Genomic DNA, 20,704 nt, shown 5'->3' with positions numbered 1-20,704 from the left:
CCAAAAGAGACAGTGTTAAAGACAACCCAATGTGAACTGATGCATGTGCTGTAAAGAGGAGTACATATATGTTGGCTGTTAGCTGGTTTCCTGAACTTTTTTCTTTTTTAATCTTTGTCACAAGGGAAGATGGGTAGAAGAGGGGAGGAAGAGGGTAGGCATATTCAGAAAAGAATAGGCTATAAAAAAAACAAACATAACCAAAAAGCTTAAGAAGGATAGCAGGCTGCAGTATGAAAAAGAAAGCAAGCAGCATATTTTGCTACATTATATCCCTAACCTATTCCAGATTACTCAATACTGTATACACCATAATACAGTCAATTCAACTCCTTTCCCTAAGTGTTCATCCCAGGGCTGGTCTCTGTCACTAGCATGAACCTAAATGAACTGGCACTATTTCTAAGGCCCTAGTGATAGAGAAGGTTGGTGCACAGTACACACCAAAGACAAGATAAGGGTGCTTTTCAGCTCCAACAGTAATGTCCATCCCCAACAGGAAACAGGAGCCATATGACAGGCTAGTCATAGAAACTAGCAGACTAGCTCTGCAGCCCTAGTCCATGGATGGGAAAGCCACCAAAACATAATCAAGTACACAGTGCCCTTCTCAGATCCGGAAATAAAGAAAAGATTGTCTAGGAGGAGCCACTTCATTCCCAATGATACCAGCTCTGAACCAAACCATACCACATACCACACACCACATACCCAGCTTAGTTGATGCTCACCTATGGTATCTGCTTTGCTGAAATGGCAACTCAGCATATTGGTCGGGTCGCTGTTTTCACAGAGCTTCAGTTCCAGCAAATAAACCTCTACTTTGCAGTGTTTTACAAACAGGCCATGTTCCACAACCTATGACAAGAGGCATCAAGGTGAAGGAGAGAAGGGTATGCCATATCAAAGAGAAGCTATACGCTCAGAAACTGAACAGCAAGTCAACAGGTTAACATTGGGGAAAAAAAAAAAAAGAATTGCCTTCCCTGAGTGGCAAAGCAACCAGATCTACAGACTAAAATAAAAGACATTGCCCAAAACACCAACAGAAAGTCTACCCCACAACTTAGGCTCTACCAGGAAACAGAAAAGAATGCACTGCCTTCACACAGCCAGTACCAAAGAGGCAGCAGTCACAGCACAATCTCCTAAAAGAGAAAGTAGATATGACAGGGGCCCATCGGCTACACTAGAAGGTCAGGTTAACCTCTGGATAGAAGGACTCTTCTTTACTGTCAGCCAAAGCGAGGTACCCTGAACTTTACCCATAGTCTACTTTAAAACAAGTAAACTTTACGTATACATTACTAACATAATAAAGAGAAATCTACCACATAACAAAGGTTCAGAAATGAATTTGTTTCTGTTACAAATGAAATGATTACAAAAACAAAGGATCATCAAATATGCCTATAAAGATAGCTCTTGAGTCAGATACCAAATAAGGGGTATACTCAGTGCTCATAAGTCTGAACATATTTACAAAATGTTCAAGATAATGCCTACTGTCAAAGCTATTAACTTACAGGGTATACAAAATTAAGTCAAACTACTACCTACTGTTTTTCTTTCTCCTTACTCAACTTCTCTCTAGAACCTACTCAAGATTCCAGATTTCTAGCTGCTGAAAAAGCTTTTCCTCACCCAAGTGGTAATTCTGAGCAGCCTAAGCTAACCACTAACTCTCTTTTCCTATCTTGTTGGGAAGGGACTATACAAAGTATGCAGAGCCAAGAGACTTGCACAATAAAAAACCACCGTATGGCATTGGAGTGATGGAAATTGCCCTATGTTGGAATAAAACAAAAGTGAAAAATGCAGAAGCCCTCAAAGTGTATGGCTCTCTGTGAGAGACTTAGGTTTGGTGGAAGTCATGGCACTCTTGAGTCCACATATTTAGGGGCCAGGCCTTCCGAAGGATCAGGATTACTGATATATGTGCCTACCCAACTATAAGAATCTGCTCATCCCCCAGAGGCTCAAATTTTGCCTGTCTGTAAAATCGCAGCATTAGAATTGTTCATGGGTGTTGCCCAAAGTCTAGTTAATGAAAAATACAAGTATCTGATTTTTAAAGGGAAATGAGGTGCAAAGCATTGAAATATTTACTTCAAATGGACCTTCACACTTATAGCTCTCCTAAATCCCAGGCTACAAGTATGCTTAGATGAACGCTATACTTACCATACACTAAACAACAGTCACGCTGTTCTGATGCCAGTCACACTGACAATAACAATCATGCTACTTTTGCTCCTGCCCACTTCTACAACTCCTTCCCCAAAAAAGCTGAATTTGGAATCATTTCCAGATGTGTGTTTGATGGGAAGTGGGGAGTCAAAGGCCAAAAGCACTTTCATTCAGCCCAATTAAGTCTGTCTAGCTCAACCTGAATCCAGCACAAACAGGCAGTTTTGTCCTCCAAGCAAACTCTGTGAAGAAGAGAAACAGCACAATGTACAAGGAGGCTGCACAAGACTAACAGTACAAAGCACTCACTTTTCTGACTATGGGCTGCTGCCCTTCTACACAGCCGTACCAATTCACTAATTTATTCCAGGCTTCAGTAGGAACCAATACATAGTCTAGTTCATCAATTAAATGTTCCTTTAACGTTTGACTTTCAGGATCTGAAAAGAAAAAGAAAAAACAAAAAATCATGAGATGTACAGCTCTTTTCAGAAGGAATATGTTTCAACTAGTTTCTGGATACTCTGATGAACCTGTGACTTCATCCACTTGTGTAAAATGAAACAGCCCTCTATGTTTTCTCATACTAAGCGATTCTTGTGCATTTTATTCTTTAAAACAATTTTTTTTATTATGAACGTGACAAACACTTTCTGTAACACTGCCACAGACAATCATCAGCATCTAAGTAGGCTCCCACACAGTCTTCATAAAACAGAATTTGTAAATAGAAACAAAACTTTTATTTAAGTCATAAAAGGAATCAACAATGCATAAGTAATGCAAACACACTATGTCAAACTCAAGATGAAAGAGGTGAGCAACAAAAACTGATGAAGATCATTCCTCCCTGATCTGGGGACCAGACTACAATATCCATATTCTACCACTACCTTCTAAGTCTATAATGGCTGGAGATACAGGAAGTCCTACATTAGATAAACTGATTGTGGTATAGGGGATAGAGTGCTGAAGACCACCTCTACTCTCGCCGCAACGTACAAGTCATTTAACCTCTCTGAGATTCAGTTTCCTCATTTGTAAAATGGGAATAATAGATGGAAAGCCTATCTCACAGGGTTGTGAGGCTTAAACAAGGTGTTTATGTAAAGCATTCACAAACTTCAAAATGCCGTACAAAATCCACCTACCAGCAGTAAGTGCCAGCTCCATGCCAGGTACAGATAGGTGTGCTGGATGAAAGGAATACTAAGACAAAGATGAAAGACTACATGCCATCAAGCTGATGTTTTACCTGAGACAACATGTACACAGAAAAGCAAATACAAGTGTGTATACATGGACAGCACGAACATCGATAAGCACTGTGAAGATGATTTTGATACTCCTGCTCAATTTAATCAGTATTTACTCAGGTCATTTGTGATTTAATGGGTATCAGTGATGTAAGTAGAACAGAGCTGCTAATGTTGTAAAAATAAGAGTTATACAGACAACAAAAAATCAACCCATTATATATTGATGATTATATTGTGTTGGGTTTATCAGACAGAATCATGCTGCTATTAGGCCTGTTGTAAGAACATGTACTGACTTGGGTTAAGAACTTTTTGTATTGGGGCAGCTAAGTGGCTCGGTGGATAGAGCACCAGCCCTGGAGTCAGGGAGACCAGAGTTGAAATCCAACCTCAGACACTAGACACTGAACTAGCTGTGTGACTCTGGCAAGTCACTTAACTCCACTGCCTAGCCAAAAAAACAAAAAACAAAACACCAACAGCAAGTAACTTATTGTATGAGCAATGCCCCCCCCATACTCCTAAGTATACTGGCTTGAAATAAAGTTCATAAGCCTCAGCAATACCCCTTTACTCCTATGAATCACTTCCATCACTTCCTAATGACCTTTGCTTCAAAACCACAACTTCCTTGGACCCTAGGATACTGTTAGTCAAACACTAAGCTAGGGTTGTATGACCTTTGCAAAGTCCCTGAAGAGATGGCCTATAATTGCCGCCTATAGTTGATGACCTGTAGCTAATGACCTGTGAAAGGCCTGTTGAGGAAGTGGTTATGACTGATGGACATTTTCCTTAGCCAACCATAAGAAAATGTCCTTAGCCAATCATAAGACTTCCCCACTTCTGGAACTGATGAATCATGGGATTGTACCATCTCATTCTATTTTTGATACTGCCTCAAAGGCTCTAAAAGCAATCTTTCCTCAAGTAGAGGGATGACTGTGAGGAAGGTCTTGGACCAAATTGATCAGGGACCGCTGGCATTCCTAATAAATTGATTAACTCTGTCTCAATGATTTTTGTTACAGATTGGAATTTTGTGGCTCACAAAATATCTATATGTACAACATGTACACAGATAAGCATATACATACATGTATATGCACAACACATAGATAAGCAAGCACAAAATATACATGAAATTGGCACAAGGTCATTTTAATAAGGAAAGCACTAACAACTAAGGGAATGAGGAAAAACGTCCTGCAGAAGAGAGTGCCTGAACACTATGATCATCCATGATAGATTTAACTCTTCTCAGCAATACAATGATTCAAAACAATTCCAAAAGACTCATGATGGAAAATGCTATCCACATACAGAGAAAGAACTATGGAGTCTGAATGAAGATCAAAGTATACTATTTTCACTTTTTTTTATTTTTTCTTTCTCATGGTTTTTCCCTTTTGTTCTGATTCTTCTTTCACAATTTGACTAATGTGGAAATATATTTAATATGATTGTACAAGTATAACCTATATCAGATTGCTTGCTATCTTGGGCAGAGGGGTGGGGAGGGAGGGAGAAAAATACAGAAATCAAAATCTTATAAAAGCGAATGCTGAAAACTTTAAAAAAAAAAGGGGGGGGGGCGGAGTGCCTGAGTTGAGCTTTGAAGGAAAGCAGGAATTCTAAGAGACAGAGGAAGGAGTGGTGCATTCCAGGCCCAGGAAGAGCCTGCACAAAGGCTGCATTGGTAAGTAAGTTATCCTCACACTGAGAACTAAGTAAAAGAGGCACTGCAGATTATCAAAACAAGCGTGAACGCCGCTGTATGAACTGATCGGTATTTGTGAAGTTTTATTTCACTGAACAGCTGAAGAAACGTCCTGTACTAATCAGATCAAAGCAGCAAGGTAAATTAAGAAAGCAGTGTGAATACCATTTGGAATACATAAGCTATCTCCTCCTCCCCCCCCCCCCGGCAAAAAAAAATAGCAGGAGGTTTTCTGGGCAATCATTAAAGTTAGTCCCTTCTCCCTCTTGGTGCCTTCTCATCTGGCCACTTACTACTTGTGAAATACTGATCACATTTCCCTTCTTTGGGCCTCAGTTCTCAGTACTTTTACTTTTTCCTGTAAAATGGGGGAGGAGAGGAGAAAAGGGATTATATTCAATTCAACAATATTAAAGAATATGTGTAAGGTCCATTTGCTAAGTTCTAATGATACAAAAATGAGAAATGACAATAAATGATACAAAACAAAGCGGGATGAAGGCAAGGCTGAGATCCAAAGTGCTCTGATTAAAATTTAAGAGAGATCACTAACAGCTGGGGGCATCAGGGAAAGCATCTCAGCAGAGGTAGCACATGAGGTGCTCCTTGAAGGAAGAGGATTTCAACAGGCAGAAATCAAGACAGAGGGCAGGATGAGTGCATCACCTAGTTTGGCTGGACCTTAGAATGAATGAAGATGAACAGCATGCGATAAAGTCAGGAGGAAATCTGAGTCAGATTGTGGAGGAACTTGAATGGCAGGCTAAAGAGTTTATGTTTTATTCTTCAGGTGAACAAGCATTTATTAAGCACTTAATATGTGCCAGGCACTATGCTAAGCACTGGAAACGGAACCATTAAAGGGAGGTCCCTTCCTTCCCCACATCCCAGGTAGTTGCACTAGGAGTTGCACTCCTTAATTATCAGTGAATAATTCAACAATTATTCACAGTGAATAATTCACTAATTTCCATCTGACCCACTTTTATGTACAGTTCCTCCTGCTCTGAAAATTCTCACATCAATCAAAAAGACGGAAGTAGTAGGATTCTCCATAGGGTCAGAGCAAGGAAAATACAACAGAACTTAATGTTTCAAGGAAATGGGGGACAATGGTGCCAAGGAAAATCCCATATGTGTATAGCATATCCTTTTTAGCAGAGGCTATCTCAAGACCCATAGGTACTTAAATGCTTGCTTGATGTAGTAACGATACAAAACTGATTCTGTTTATGCTGACATTTCTCTAGCAGTTTCTGAAAAGTTCAGAGTATTTAATTTATTCTTCCTCATATTATTGTGAAGTATTGCAAAGGATATGCACAGCATTATTCTTTAAAAAAATTTTAACTCATAAACTTAAAAACATTATCAACAAATACAAACAAGCAGTTATGGGAATGAATTCCAAATAAAGTCATAACATCTAAACCATTTACAACTTAATTTTATTTCAAATAATATCATAAACTTACTATCTGCTGCACTAAATTGGACGGAACCTCTATAGAGGACATACAGAAGTACAAGAATCACAGAGCATGACTAGGGGCAATAGGAGCTGAAGTGTTCACAATGAGTTCTCTGATCAACTGAATCAATATAAAGGAACAAAATGATTACCTGTCCTGTGTCCCTTTCTGATTTCTTTTCTGTGTACTTCTTTTGTTGCTGTTGTGTTTATTAACATATAGTAATTGTCATAATATGTGATGGTATTCTAACTTGACTACCCACACTTTGCATTATTTTCTCTATAGGATAATCATTCAGCAATGAGTTTGATACATGGTTATCCAAAAAATCTCAACTACATTTCAAGCATTTCTTCTATTAACAGGTAAGAAATGAATTTTTACCCTAATTATTCACCAACTGCAATCGTGTAGGGAAGTCTCCTTTTACTCCCTATTCTTGGGCTATCTCCTCACATGAGGACCAACTGCCCACATGAAAGACCACGCCTTTATGTGGAACCCTTGCATTTCCTGGGCTACTATTTCAGAAAAGCCCCAACTATCCTTCAATTCATTTCCTATTCCCATACCATCTCATATCCTCTCCAACCACTTTGAGTACCCTCCCCCTCCCCCTCCAGGTCTGAAACTAGAAACTATAACCGATTCTGTCATGTGTCCTGGATAGAATGTTTCAATCTACTCCAGAGTGGTGCCACTAACTATTCCTATCACTGTCTCATTCAAAGTCACCTCTTCCCCCTTACAATGTAAGTTCTTAAGAAAGGGGACTATCTTTTCATCTCCAATGCTCAGCACAGTTCTTGGTACATAGTAAGCATTTAATACATTATTTTCCATGCATTTATTCAAACATCAGGGCCAATAAAAATGCCAAGTTCAGTTCACTCTGTCTGGGATTCAGCCAACCACACTTGATGTCAAACTCCCAAGCCAAAATACAGCAAACCATTTTTGTTAACACACTAGTATTATGACACTACAATCAAGGGAGACCTATCAAATTGGGATTCTCAAAGCAGTTTCCTAGAGCATGCCCATGGCCCACTGCTGCTATAACCACACTAGCATCGCAAAATACAGACTTCCTTTCTTCAAGTTTCTTAGGCAGAGGTGAATGGAGGGGAAGAATAATAGACAAAGCACCAGTCTTATCACAAAGATTCAATTTAAGAGACCAAGAGAAGGAATGGAGGGAATCTAAACTATGAAACCCTGTTGCTGCCACCAGGACACACAAATATATGACACACGGATGTGCACATTCTTGCATACACAGATATATATGCACACTGAGTGATATTTTCCTCAAAATTTCCTAATTTTAATTTTGCATTCCAAAGCCACTCACACCAACCCCAGCACTGAGCAAACAGGTTTGATCATCAGGGTGACTAACAGCATGAAGACCGAGTAGGAGATTCCTTGTCAAAAGAAATATCCCATTCCTATATAATCAGTCCCAAAGAACCTTAACTCATTTATCAAATTCAATGCTTTATCAGCTTCCCCAAATAACATCACTCAATGTTCAAGCAGAGGCTGGATAGCCATGTTAGTGACAATGTAGAAACGATTCTTGCTTCCAACACAAGGTGGGATTAGATAAGCTGTAAATTCCTTCACACTGTATAAGGCCACATATATAAGCTGTAGCTAAGATGTCTTTTAAAAAGAACAATAACATGCTCTCTTAGAAAGAACAAGACCTTGAGAGGAACAATCCCTAATAAAGCAATGCATTTTTAAGAGTATTTTTTGTGATAACAAAGAATTGGGAAGGAAGAGAAGCTATAAACTGATTGCAGAATGGCTAGACAAGGGTAGCAGCAAGGTGGCACAGTGGATAGAGCACTAGCCCTGGAGTCAGGAGGACCTGAGTCCAAATCTGGCCTCAGACACTTGAAACTTACTGGCTGTGTGACCCTGGGCAAGTCACTTAACCTCAATTGCCTCACTCAAAAAAAAAAAAACGGCTAGACAAACTATGCTGTATGGGGGGCAATGAGGTGGCACAGTGGATAGAGCATTGGCCCTGGAGTCAGGAGGACCTGAGTTCAAATCCAGCTTCAGACACATAACACTTACTACCTGTGTGACCTGGGCAAGTCACTTAACCCCAATTGCCTCACAAAAACAAACAAATAAAAAAAACCCCAACAAACTACGGTGTATGAACGTCCTGGCATATTCCTACGGAATAAGAAACAATATGATGAACTAAGATGGGAAGCCCTACATGAAATAATGCAGAATACTGGTAACTAGGAGAGCAATATTTGCAATGACTAAAATAACGTAAAGGAAAGAAGTGAAAATATATATATATTATATATATATATATATATATATAATGTCTTGGTCTCAGAAGAAATGATGAAAAAACATCTCCTTCCCTGTCTCATTAGAAAAGTGGGATCTAATTCTCCAAACTATTGGTAAAAGTATTAGCCATACTCATCGTGTTGCCTGGTTTGGATTCACTGGTTTTCCTAGTTTACAACAGAGGGTTAATTAGAAAAGATACATGATATACAAACAAAAGACGTGGAAATTTTATTCTAAAACTGCCTTAAAAAGGAGAAGCTGCTGTGTAAGGATAAAAAGACAAGCTAGGTGTGATTAGGGAATAACTGAACAAATTATGGCACATGAATGTAATGGAAGAGTATTGCCCAGTAAGCAATAAAAAAGGGGAAAATGGCTGTATAGGTCAGAAAACACTCGGCTCTCCCTATTTCCTCCACAAAAAAGACAGAACATTGCCTCAGAGGGAATGCAGAGCAGCAGAAATAAACAATAGCTGGGGTAAAGCAGTTGTCCTCCTAAGACAACCCAAAAAGATCCCAGGAAATACCTGACCTCCAGGGGCACCGATTTGGCCAGAGTGAAGTGCAAACACCTCTATGCTGACACCTCCTGGCTGACTCTATGGAATCTACAAATAACAAGCCCTGGATGCAGTTGGAAGGTAGTCTCTCAGCCTTCAGAACTTTTACCTTATGGACAAACTGGAGGTCAAAAGGCTGAAGAGAAGATTGAAGGACCTCCCACTGTCAAGGATTGCCAAGCACAGCTGTGCTGATCAGACACACCTGCAGCTGTGGCTGTGGGGGAGAAGGAGTTAACACATGCCTGATGAGGGCAGTAGCCAAGGGGTGGGGACCTTGCTGGAGAGCAGAGTGACTGGTTCCTCCTGGGACTAGGATGGGATATTTCTTCTGACAAGGAATCTCCTGCTCGGTCTTCATGCTGTCAGTCACCCTGATGATCAAAACTGTGTGCTCAGTGCCAGGGCAGAGAGGACAACTGTAGTTTGCAGCCACCCCTTGGAGCAACTGCAAGGAGTAAGAGCATCTGCAGGACAGTATGGCTAGGGGCCCTAACCCTGGCCTGAGACAGACCTCAGAAAGTAACAGTAAGAAAGACCTGAGGCTCAGGGCATCATTTCCCACACCTTGGGACTAGAGCTTGATTACACTAATAGCTACTAAAAAACAAAATAAAAATGAGCAAGCAAAGGAGATAGAGCACTGGCCCAGGAATCAGAAGGACCTGAGTTCAAATTTTGCCTCAGACACATAACACTCACTAGATGTGTGACCCTGTGCAAGTCACTTAACCCTTACCAAAAAACAAAAAACCCTTACTTAAGTCTTACCTCCCAGGAAAAAAAAAGGGGGTGGGCTTTAAAAATCAAATAAAAGAGATCGAGGAAAAATTAGAAAAAAAAAATAAGAGCAATCCAAGAAAACCAAGAAAATTATGAAAAGAAAGTCAACCAATCTGAAATAGAGAATCAAAAATTTAAGGAAGAAAATAATTGCTTGAAAACTAGAACTGGGCAAGGGGAAGCTAATGACGTTCTAAAGACACCAAGAAATAATTAAATAAAATCAAAATAATGAAAAAAATAGAAGAAAATGTGAAGCATCTCATCAGAAAAACTGATATGTAAGAGAAATAATGTAAGAATAGTCAGACTACCTGAAAATTACAATTAAAAAAATCTTGATACAATGCTACAAGAAATTATCAAGGAAAATTGCCTAGAATTTTAGAACAAGAAAACAAAGCAGAAATAGAAAAAAACCACTGATCACCACCTAAAAGAAATCCCAGGAGGAAAATTAACAAGAATATGACAGACAAGTTTCAAAGCTCCCAGGTTGAGGACAAAATATTTCAAGCAACAAGAAAAAAAATCCCAACAATGTAAATATCATGGAGCTACATTAAGGATAACACAAGACCTAGCAGCTACTACACTGAAGGACAGAACATGATATTGTGTAGAGCAAAAGAGCTGGACCAAGGTTAACTTACTCAGCAAAGTATAATCCTGAATGGAAAGATGGATTTTTAATAACCTGACTTTCAAATATTTGTGACAAAAAGAGCAGAACTTAATTGAAGATTTGACATACACGATCCAAGAGAAATATAAAGTAAACATTAAAGATCAATTATAAGGGACTCAATAAGGTCAAATTGTTCATTTTTCATATGTGAAAATGTTAACAGTGCTCTTGTGACTGTCAACATTATTTGGGTAGTTTGAAAAAAAGGGTTGGGCTGAACTGTGTATGACGGGGTGAGTCTTAAAATAACTATGTAGGGAGAGATAAAAAGTAGTAATTATCTCATACAAGTGAGGCATAAAATGAAAAATTAATACAGAAGAATCTAGTAGGGAGAAGGCAGGGAGTGCTGGAACCTCTCATTGGGAATGGGTCAAAGATGGAACATATACATCTAGAAGGATAAAAAGGTATTCTAAAGTCAGAAAGAAAGAAGAGGACAAGGAGATAGGGCAGGGAAAGAAAAGAAGGGAGGGACTTTTAGAGAGGTGGGTAGGTTAAGGAATAGGAGGGCAAGGTAGGGAGTAGAAGAAAAGTAGAGGGTGAGGAGGGATAGAGTAAACTGCGTGAGAAGGACAGTGAGGGAAAAAACGAAGAAGGAAAATACACAATAGCTTAGAATATGAATGGAATGAATTTACCCATAAAATGGAAATGGGTAATAGATTAAAAATATGAATTCAACAATATGTTGCTTTCAAGAAACACAATAAAAATGAGAGATACCCACAAGGATAAAATAAAGGGTAATAGTAAAATTTATTATGTTTAAAAAAAAAAGCAGAGGTAGTAATAATGACCTCAGACAAAGTTAAAGCTAAAATAGATTTAATCAAGAGAAAAACAGAAAAACTATACTATGCGTCAGGATTATCATACAATATTGTTTCAGAGCATTTAAAGTAACTAGACAGTATAAAATACTTAGGAGTATACCTGCCAAAAAAGACACAGGAACTACATGAACATAAGCATAAAACACTTTTTATACAAATAAAGTCACATCTAAATAACTGGAGTAACATTTATTATTCATGGGTGGGTAAAGCCAATGTAATAAAAAAAAAGGCAATTTTATCTAAGTAATCTATTCAATGCCATCCCAATTAAATTACTAAAAAAGTTACCTTGCTGGGTTAGAAAAAATAATAACAAAGATCATTCAGAAGAACAAAAGGTCAGGAATTTCAAAGAAACCAGGGAAAAAAGATATAAAAGAAGGAGATTCAGCAGTAACAGACCTTAAACTCTATTATAAGGTGAGAGCATTGTTGAAGTATAAAATGGATAATTTCAATTATCTTAAATTAAAATTTTCTTGTATAAATAAAACCAATGCAGCCAAGAACAGAAAGAATACAGAAAATTGGGGGAAAAACTTTCATAGACAATGTCTCAGATAGGATGTCATTGTGTTGGAATATTGCTGTGGTGTAGGAAATGATGAGCTGGGTGATGCAGAAAAACATGGAAACGCTTAGACCTATGAAGATGCTATCCACCTTCAGAGAAAGAGATGACAAGTGGAAATATGCATAGTACACTTACATATATGTGTATGAGTCTATAGGCGTATAAATGTGTATGTTTATAGGTATCTATGTATACATATGTATACATATGTATACACACACACATATATATATGTATTTAATTATAGCCTTCTTTAGGGCATGAGGGGCAGAGGGGGAAAAATAAAGAACGTACAGCAGAGAACAATAGAAAACCTATAAGGAAGCAAAGAAAAGCTTGGCAGCTTTGAAAATAATGTGTAGTATTTATTATGCAGGTTTTCTTGAAATTAAATATATTGTTTTATATTGAATCCTCTCATGTTCTGCTGTGTACATGACAATGTTCTTTTTTTTCTTCTCTCGTTTTGTATAAGCTTAAAAGGAATAAAAATTTAAAAAAAAAGACATTTTCAGAAAAACAAGACCTGTGTGAACTGATTGCAGGATGAAGTAAACAGAACCAAGAGAACAATTTGTACAATAACACTGTAAAGAGAAACGATTTGGAAAGATTGAAGAACCATAGTCAATGGAATGACCAATCACAATTTCAGAACACTGATGAAGCATGTCACCCACCTCCTGACAGAGGTAATGGATTCAAGTTATAGAATAAGACATATTTTCAAACATGGCCAATTCGGGAATTTGTTTAGCTTAAATATGGACATTTATTTCAAAGGTTTGGTTTTTCTTTTTTCTAATGGGGGGAAGAGAATAAAGGTTAGGTAAGACGGAGACTAGAGATTATCAATAAGGATGACAAAAACAAAGGAAAAATAAAATAAAGAAGATTATTGAAGCATTCATTTAAAAAGCACATTAGGCCAGAATGAACAGACATGTAAGGTAGCTCTGGAAGTTACAGGCTGAACTATACACTTAAAAGGAAAAGCAAAGTGTACATAAGAGAGTCACAGTTTCATTCATATACAATCTTTTTCTGTTCCACTTTGAATAAGAAAATGCTTATTGCTAAGTCCAGAATAAAAACTTTTTTTTAAAGAAAGAAGCTAAGTATGAACACAATGTAACAGTTCTGACTCTCTTGGGACCTCCTGATCACTGGTTTATCATCACCACTTACAAATTGTAACCAATAAAATAAAACAGAAATGGATTGAACAGTGTCATTGAAACCTTCCTCAGATGGGGTCTCATTCTGAAGTCTTCCCCTAAAAGAGTGGGTTTTTTTGTAAAAAGAGACAGACAGAAAGTGACAGAGAGAGAGACAGAGTTCCTCTGATAAGAGTTTACATTTATATAACATTTTATGGTTTACAAAACACTTTATTCACAACTGTATGAGATTTCATCATCATTATTTTGCTAAGTGTTGAAGCTGGGATTTAAACTCAAGTATCCTATCCTCAAATCTAGTTCTTCAAATATATCACAGTGCTTCCCAACATAAATATTTCTCACTTTCACATAAAAAAAGACTTCAGATAGTCTTAATATAAAAAAAAGACATAATCTTTACATAATTTATTCAGATGGGAGACGAGATCATGGGATGCTTTGGATGGTCTATCATGTGTAATTTCGGCCTTGGCCAATCCATTGTTTGAAGCTCATGAGCCTGGCTTTGATGTGGACTTTCTGTCTCCACATTATTTTTACTGCCTCCATGCTGAATCTCATCTAAGAGTCAGAGAGATAAGGAAGGCTTTAAGAATGCTAATCGACCCTACCATTTGTCCCAGAAAACTAAAGATCCCCAAGGACAGGCTTTCAGGTGCAATTTTCAAAGGTTTTAGTTTAAGTTTCTGATTTTTTCTATCCTTTCCACCCTCCTGAAAATATAATGCTGGAATAAGTATGTGAAAGCAAAAAGGAAAAATTTTTCAAGTTGTCAATCCCATTCAGCCAGAGGAAAGTAGCTCAATTTTCTCCTGACATTTGGACAAAGTTTCCCCTATATATATGACCACAAGCATCAATTTCCAACCTTTGATGTGAGCCTCAATTCCATATATATCCAAACCAAAGGAAGTCTGGCTCACAATGTATATGCTGCTGGTAGCAAACACTCTCTCTTAGTCTACAGTCTTGCCTGAACACTTCAAGAGGCAATTTAACATTTTACCTGAAAAAAGTCCGGAGTTATCTATTGGGCCAGGAAACAGGTTGTTTTCACCCACATTGTACATATCCCAGCTATCAAAGCCCACATATTTCTTCCACTGCTTGAACCATCGGCTGTCAATCAGATACCTAGAAAAATAGACAAAATTTGACTAATGTAGAAAATTTGCTCAAGAGGCAAGAGCTCCTCCAATGCATAGTATACTCCATAAACATGGATTCACAGTCACTTCTCCAAGCTATCCCAATAAAGAAAAACTTGGGGCTTGAGCTGAGCAAAATGGGTCCAATTTGGGGTTGTAAAATGAAATATTTACTCAAGGTAATGTGTGGAATGCCATTCAAATTTTAAAAAAACACGCTTAGAGGTTTTTCAAGGAGAAACAGAAAATTAATTTATTTGCTATTCTCGAGAATAGGGTGTCCCTCCATCAGAATGCTCTGATGAGAGGAGACAAATTACAGAAGCAGAAGAACCAGATTAAATAGCCCTAACAGACAAATCCCCCCTCCCACCAACTGGCTCACAATCTATGGAAACAGAAAACAAAACAAAGAGAGCAATATATATATCTGTACTTAGCCACTTAGTTTACTGAAGTAATACCAAAGAAGCAATTAAAGATGTGCAGTCAAGCTAGATACTGTACTGTATAGCCAGGTCACCATGACCAAAATATAGCAAGAGGTACAAGAAGAAACCGGGGGGGGGGGCGCTTCTTCAGGAGTTTCAGGCTTGGCAAACTTTAACTACTAATACAACAATGGCACAGAAGGGGGGAACTTGGGGTTGGATCCCCGTAACTCAGGTGATTTCTAGTAAACCGAAACTTAGGCCCGTTGGGCTGCCATGCCTGCCTTGAGTCACAATACAATTTCTATTTATTCTTCTAAAAAGTCTTCACAGGACCCCTCATCCCACTCTTATCCCAAACCTTAATTACACTGAGATGTCTTCACTGAGACATTCCATTCAGTAACATTCTGCTCTGATCTATACTAAAGTTTTTTGCAAATGTGAGCAGCAATAAGTTTCTATTTTTCAGTAGGCTTAACTGCACTGTAATATTTCTGATAGCCCTTCAAGCTCATTCAAATAGAAGCCTACCCATATGCTGCATTAAGTAAGGCTTTCAGTATTTATAGAAATGTGCCAATTGTGCTCCCTTTCTCTTGCCAAGCTATATAATTATCATTTTACATTCAATCTGCCACTTTTTATAGCTAGGGAAATTTTTAGCAAATCTGGGGCATGTATGTTTTAAGCACCTGCAATAAATATTACAACTAAATGTGGAGGAAAAAAATCTCTGTAGAGCTGCAAAACACAAGTTTCTGGGGTATATCCCCCAGGATTTACTAAAAGCTAATGAGTTCAGGGAAGAAACTGAAACCACAAAACTACTTACATCCACCTAGATCAGTGAAAACTTAGTACATTCCTATATTCCATTTTCACTAATACAGTCAAGCAACTAACAGTAACTACCATATACATAGAACTGTATTAGATCCTCATACACAATTCTCGGAGCAAATTCAGAAGATCATACAATGGTAAAGTTCAGCATACAATCCCAAACTTCAACTCTCTAACCTCCTAATTGAATTATAACATCTGTATACTCTAGAAAGTAATGAAGAATTTTTATAATTAAATATCCTCAAATGCGTTGTTCTGTAATTAATTTCTTTGTGTCAGGCAATGAAGCTCATGACACTGCTATGGTCTTACTGAAATTCTTCCCCAATGTTTTTGGAAATGTTACTGTTGGTTAAACTATTAGCTCCATGAGGGAAGGGTCTGTCTTCTACCTAAATTTTGTATATCCCTTCCATTGAGTATCACGATGCTCTGGCAGAGAGCAAAAGATAAATGTAATTAATAAATGTAATGTACTTTGCCTGTCATCCTACTGCCTCATTCATTTCTGAAAATTAAAAATCTGCATTTTCAAAACTTTGGTGTGATTCCAAGGGTATGATGCAGTGAATGCTTTAGAAGGATCTTATACATTTCCTTACAAGCCTCATCAGAATGTTACTCAAAATCTAGGGTTTTGTTAATATAATAAATATCCTCTTCTCAAGGAAACAATGACATGCCTTGGTTCACTTTCTAACTCTCGAGTCTTTTTGTCTTTAGAATTTGTTCTGAATTACCACCATACAAACAACTTCTAAATATACATATCCCTGGAGCTAGTTTGATTTGGTCCTGCTCCTGAGCTAACTGCTCACTGCAAACTTTTTAACTTTATTATTACTTTACATAGTGTCACTCAATTCAACAAACTCATTAAGTGCAAAGTGATGGGCAGTATGACTGTGCACTGAGAGTTAGTAGACAGATGGAGAGCCAAGGAGTCAGAAAAGAGGAGAGGGAGAAAGGCATTCAGCCACCAACATTTACTAGTAGTGTGACCCTGAGCAATTCACCTAAATTCTGAAAACTCCAGACAACTCTAAATTACAGAGGAGTTGTCCCTCTTTGTTGGTAAGGAAGTATCCACAACACACTTTAAATCACAGGTTCAGCCCAACACACACACCCAAAACGTGCAAGACATATTCCCACTCTCAATCTTACATCACTTCCATTCCTTTTTACTAAAAAAATTTGAGCATCATATTTAGCTTTTCAGTAGTCGAAGTTAATTGCTTCTTAAAACAGCTAGCATTTATATGGCGTATATAGTGCTTTCAGGTTTGCAAAGCACAGTACATATTACCTCATTTGATCTTTCACATTATACCACCATCCATCCATTACACTCAGGACTATAAAGATTCACGCCTCCATTTCTCCCTCTAAATTACCAAATCCCAATGTAAGCCTTGGTCACCTGATATCTAGAATACAACTCAATTCTGCTTCCTGGACCATTTCTCTCCAAGTCCAAAATTATCTTTGGTCCTATCACTTCTCTTTCCAAAACACTTCCCATAATCCTTCTATTAATGCAAGTTATTTGTTTTGGGCTTACAAGTCCTCATTGTTTTGGGCTTACAAGTCCTCAACCAATCAAGTGGCAGAGACAACACCTTTCATCTTTCCCCACACCCTCCTTTCAAAGAAGTTTCTTCAATCCTTGCTCTCGTTATTCCAGCTCCCACTCCCAGGAGCACCTGTCTATGCTTACTCAGAACCAAGTTCCTCACACACTCCCTTCAAAATTCACCTCAAAGCTACTTTCCTCCGGGGTGTTCATGCCAATTAGGAAGAGGCACAGAGGATTACTACCCTCTGCAATAGGGTACCTCCCAGGAAAGTTTCAGCATTTAAGGGTCCGAAATTATTCAGGAAGAGGGATTGGGAAAGAGGAGGGTAATGGAAAATAAGGAAAATGGAGATCTAGAACATACCTACAAGTGAAGATGTGAAACATTCGAGAAGAACTAGAAAACATGGGGCATGTCGAACGCGGAAGTCAACAAGCATTTACCAAATGCCCACCTACTATGTGTCAGGCACTAAGTTAAAGGAGAATCAGATAAGAGGCTTCCAAGAAAAGGGCTCAGGGACGAAGGAAATGACTTAAGGCAGAGCCATAAAAGCCTCGTAGGACTTAGGGAAGGGAGGAGAAAAGGCCTTCGGGGTCCGTCCTAGGCTAAAGACAAGAGAAAGGTGAGATGATGGGTGGGGTAGGGGGAGGGTAATTGAGAAGATTCCGCAGCCAGGCCTGGGCCGGGGTGGAACCCGGGAAGGCCACGGCGCTGGGCTGGTGAAGAGGAGCTACGAGACTGGCCTTGGACGGAAGGTACGGCAGCGGCTAGGAAGCAGGCCGGCCGGGAAAGTGGAAAAGAAAACCGCAGGTCGGGCTTGGGCCGAAGGCCTGGGGAGGCTGCGGCACAGGGCCTGGGTTCGGGAGGGAGCACCACGGGAGCGGCTGCCAGGTGCCAATACCAGGACACATGCCCTCCGCGGCTGGTGTTCCAGTTCTCACCATTGTGCCCCTCGCTGAAGCGCCGTCCTCATCAAGGCCCCGAGCTCGGATTTCTGGGTCTCCGCGTCCGGCCGCTGCCCGCAACCTCCGCCTTCCGCCATCTCCTTCCCCAGCTCCGGCCCGGCCGGCCCGGACATCCGCCTGGCGCACAGCGCTCTACGCCGCGCCCCACGCGCTGCCCGCACGCACGCACGCAGCGCTCCGCACAACGCCGTCCACGCGCCCCGCCCCCTCCCAAGCCGCGCTTCGCCCTGCGCGTCAGCCCGACTCGCCACGCCCAGTTCGCGTGCCCTGCAGGCGGGCACGCGCTTCTAGGGAGGGGTTGGGGGAAAGGCGGAAGAGAACGAGAGAACGGGACCGCGCAGCAAGGGTTGCTGGGCGGAAGGGCGGCGACCCCGGGCAGGGAGCTGGGCGCCGAGGCTCAGGCTCCGAGCCACGCCCGGCCCCTCCCCCACAGCCCGCTCCTCGGTCTTCCCCCACCCCCGTTACTTCCTGGTCTCCAACCGACGTTTCCTTTCTCCCTTCCCCCCAAACCTGGGGCTCGGGCCCCTGCCAAGTTGGGTCCCCTCCCTTCCCAGAGCCACCTAGGGCGAGTCCCGTAATTGCTTCGGGGGCCCCCAGTTTCCCCATCTGTAAAACACTAGTGTTGGCTTCAGATTGCTCCCGAAGTCCCTTCCCGCTGTGACCTTGGGTGATTATGGGAGAGGAGAAGGGTTGAAACGAGAAAGAAAGAAACCAAGGTCCGCCGGGATGCCCATCCCAAGGGCTTCCTTGCCGTGCTCCTGCCTCCTGTTTGCCCTCCCTGAGCTCGTGGCTTCGCCCTTGCCATCCAGACCCAAGCAGACCTTTGCGGCTTCTCGGCACCACCCCCCTTTTGGTCCTGGGCCGGCTGGGAACTACCAGCCCGCAGTATGTAGCTGCCCCCAGAAATTTTTTTTACAGCTGCTTTCGGCGCACTGTTGCAGGGCATACAGGAAGGCGCCTTGCTCGTTATTCGCCGGGGGATCAAAGTTAGAGTTAAAAGTTAGAAAGAAAACACCGTTGGCCTCGAGATGAGAGATGTGAGCGAAGGAGTGGCAGACTGGTATACCGACAAATGCTCAGCAAGACAGCTGCTTGAAGGATTGTCCCGAGACTGTCTCCTTAAAGTCTAGCGGTTTTAATGTGCGGGGTTTAGGCAAGCATGGAAGAGAGAGGATAAATGAATGGGTTGTGTAGGTGCGTTCATTTAGCATTGTTTGAGCCTCTTCTACAAAGGCTAGGTACTGACCAGATTTTTTTAAAAAAGTGAAGTTCCTACCCTCAAAAATCTTAAAATGCAGCAGAAGAAATAAGCCCAAGAAAACAAAAGTCCTCAAACCCGAAACTATGATATAAGGCAGAAGTGCCACAAGAGAGATGAATTGCTGCTGTGGAGTCCATAGAAGGATAGAAGTTGAACTTGGGCCTTGAAGGAGAGCTAGGATTTCAACAGGTGGAGATGGCAATCACTTAGAAGTTGGAAGAGTTCTCAGGTGACCTCAGAGGTTATCTAAAGCCAACCCTCACATTTTACAGGGAAACTTAAGGCTAAAAACCGAAGAGAACTTGAAAATCATTTAGGCCAGGGATTTTCAAAGAGGGGAGTCCTTGAGATCAAAACTATTTTCATAATAACAGTAAGATGTTTTGGTTTCTAATATGGCAAATATCAATAGATAGAAGCTACATTTAAAAAAAAAAGGCTCTTTAACATTCTCAATAATTTTTAAGAGTGTAAAGGGATCCTGAGACCAAAAAGTTTGAAAAACGCCCAATCTAGTAGCCCAACCTTCTTGGGTCTGTGCATGAGAGAAAACGGAAATAAAGAACAATTAAACACTTCCTCTTTATGGGTGATAAATTGGAGAAGCAGGATTTGGAACCCAAGGTATTATCAGTCCAGGGAGCTATTCAATTATAGACAACTAAAATGTTAAACTTTTCAAAAGAGGATAAATGTTTGTAATAATGTTTGTAAATAATAACAGCCTGTATCACCAACCAAAAAAAATATACAACTAACTCTCTAGTGAAAAAGTGAAAAGTTTAAAAAGTGAAAATGCATTATATAAGAATCAGTTGTCATTATTGTTATTAACATTACAATGAAAGAGACTTAGGCTTGC

At 40.0% G+C, this 20,704-nt stretch overlaps 1 protein-coding gene across 5 annotated transcripts in view; it reads right to left on the bottom strand.

Annotated features, from left to right (window-relative positions):
* USP4 (ubiquitin specific peptidase 4) overlaps positions 1-18,739 on the bottom strand; it is a 71,279-nt gene extending 52,540 nt beyond the window's left edge. For 2 of the 5 annotated variants that reach the window (XM_020999017.2, XM_020999016.2), the window contains exons 1-4: positions 18,558-18,736; positions 14,612-14,739; positions 2,500-2,630; positions 732-858 (exon numbers count right to left, since the gene is read on the bottom strand). In XM_020999017.2, coding sequence (XP_020854676.1) covers positions 732-858; positions 2,500-2,630; positions 14,612-14,739; positions 18,558-18,694 — 523 coding nt within the window. In that variant the 5' untranslated portion in view covers positions 18,695-18,736. Of the gene's footprint in view, positions 1-731; positions 859-2,499; positions 2,631-14,611; positions 14,740-18,557 lie in introns of all 5 variants that reach the window. The other 3 variants (XM_020999014.2, XM_020999015.1, XM_078152381.1) reach the window with 2 other exon arrangements.
* Between the last annotated feature and the right edge of the window lie 1,965 nt (positions 18,740-20,704).

This window comes from Phascolarctos cinereus, unplaced genomic scaffold (assembly GCF_003287225.1).
Source record: "Phascolarctos cinereus isolate Bilbo 61053 unplaced genomic scaffold, phaCin_HiC Scaffold_4;HRSCAF=312, whole genome shotgun sequence".
NCBI lineage: Eukaryota > Metazoa > Chordata > Mammalia > Diprotodontia > Phascolarctidae > Phascolarctos > Phascolarctos cinereus.
This window is presented reverse-complemented; position numbering and strand designations above follow the sequence as displayed.